Source organism: Palaemon carinicauda, chromosome 2, assembly GCF_036898095.1.
Source record: "Palaemon carinicauda isolate YSFRI2023 chromosome 2, ASM3689809v2, whole genome shotgun sequence".
NCBI classification, from domain to species: Eukaryota; Metazoa; Arthropoda; class Malacostraca; order Decapoda; family Palaemonidae; genus Palaemon; species Palaemon carinicauda.
The window spans coordinates 137280206-137281674 of record NC_090726.1 but is presented as its reverse complement, the minus strand read 5'-3'; the positions used below and the strand labels follow the sequence as shown (position 1 = coordinate 137281674).

General features: G+C 41.1%; 1 protein-coding gene across 1 annotated transcript; it reads right to left on the bottom strand.

Moving 5' to 3' along the window:
- Positions 1-595: 595 nt before the first annotated feature.
- Positions 596-1374, bottom strand: LOC137620413 (uncharacterized). The gene is made up of 2 exons (XM_068350594.1): positions 1161-1374; positions 596-1047 (listed from the first exon to the last, which is right to left on the bottom strand). Exons 1-2 carry the CDS (start codon positions 1372-1374, stop codon positions 596-598), a joined length of 666 nt encoding a protein of 221 aa, XP_068206695.1.
- Between the last annotated feature and the right edge of the window lie 95 nt (positions 1375-1469).

Sequence of the window (1469 nt, the reverse complement as noted above, 5' to 3'; positions counted from 1 at the left end):
TATGTTACAGGCAAACTATGTAACCAGGTATTTCACGAAATTTCGAAAGATTTTAGGCATTTCGTTGAATGACTGTTTCACTTCTGGATTTCCCGAAATGACTAAAGTTTCTAGGCATTACGGGAAATGACTGGTTTTGTAGCCTAGGGATTTCGCGAAGTGCCTGGTTCGTAAGAGTTTTAGTCCAATGGTGAATATTGTATACGTTGAGGGTATTTTAGTAGCAATTTTTTTTTCATGCATTGCCATGGACAGGATTTTAGGTTTGAATATTATATAATTTAGTTAAGTAGTGTATATTTACAGGTATTTTGTATAAGCTTATAGTATTTTAGTAGCAACCATTCTGTAACAACATATTTCTTAAAACCATTTATTGTTTCTTTCATTAAATGTGCAATTAGACAAAACACATGGAATGATTCAATCATATATACACAAGTTAAAAATGTAGTGACATAGTGATACACAAAGCACTTTTATACAATTTCACAACGTACTCCCTATTTATTGCAACAGGAAAGGCTGTTATGACAACAGCTGTTACACTTTAGCTTAGCCTTATAACATTGATACCTATTGGCACTGCACTTTTTTAACCTGAATTTGCACGGCTGCAATATAGGTGTCCTTGGCCACCAGAGGGGCCTTTCTTCAGTGCCTCACGAAGAGATACTTGCTGTCCTTGGTTGATTTCATCAACACTTAATAATCGTTGGGGGCACAAGTTGAATTCAGTCCTAGTAAATTTAGTCTTTAGTATCCCTGCCTTTATCCCTACAGTGTATAAGTTATTTTCATTTCTGTCCATGATGTTTCCAGTAAGATTTCTTGGATCCCCCCTTCCCCTGTCAACATATGGAACTGGCACAGCGACATTATCCCCTATTTCCCCGGTCCTTAAGTCAATCCTACTACGTTTGACCATACGTTCTGCTTGGCACAGTTGAGTCTCTCTGGCTCTCTTGCAGTTCTTGGAAATTTCTTGTTGTCTTGATGCAATATGAGGTGATGGACTGAGTGGTGGAGGGCTTGTGTGGAATTGGGCTGGCAGGGATGAAACAAGTACAAATGTTGGTGGGTCTGGCGCTAGAGTTTTGGAGATGATGAAGTGTGTCCAACCTTTGCATCCTCTTCAAGCGAAGCAGCATATGGGGTACTCATGATCCCTAAATGGTACGACGAGTTCTTTTGGTTCTGAACAAAACGAAGGCCTAGGGACCAATCCCGAGTGTTGTTGTCAGAGAGCCAAGCAGCCAGCATGTCTTTGATGTCTGAGTTCGCCCGTTCGACTGAACCTTGACTTTGTGGGTGCCAGGGCTTGCCATGCACAAGGCGAAGACGGGTCCGTAAATCCTTCAGTTCTCGAACCATCTGGGCAGTGAACTCGGATCCATTATCTGATTGAAGGATGCATGGAGCTCCAATCAATAAGAAAATAACCAGAGGCTGAAAACCAACCTCAGCTG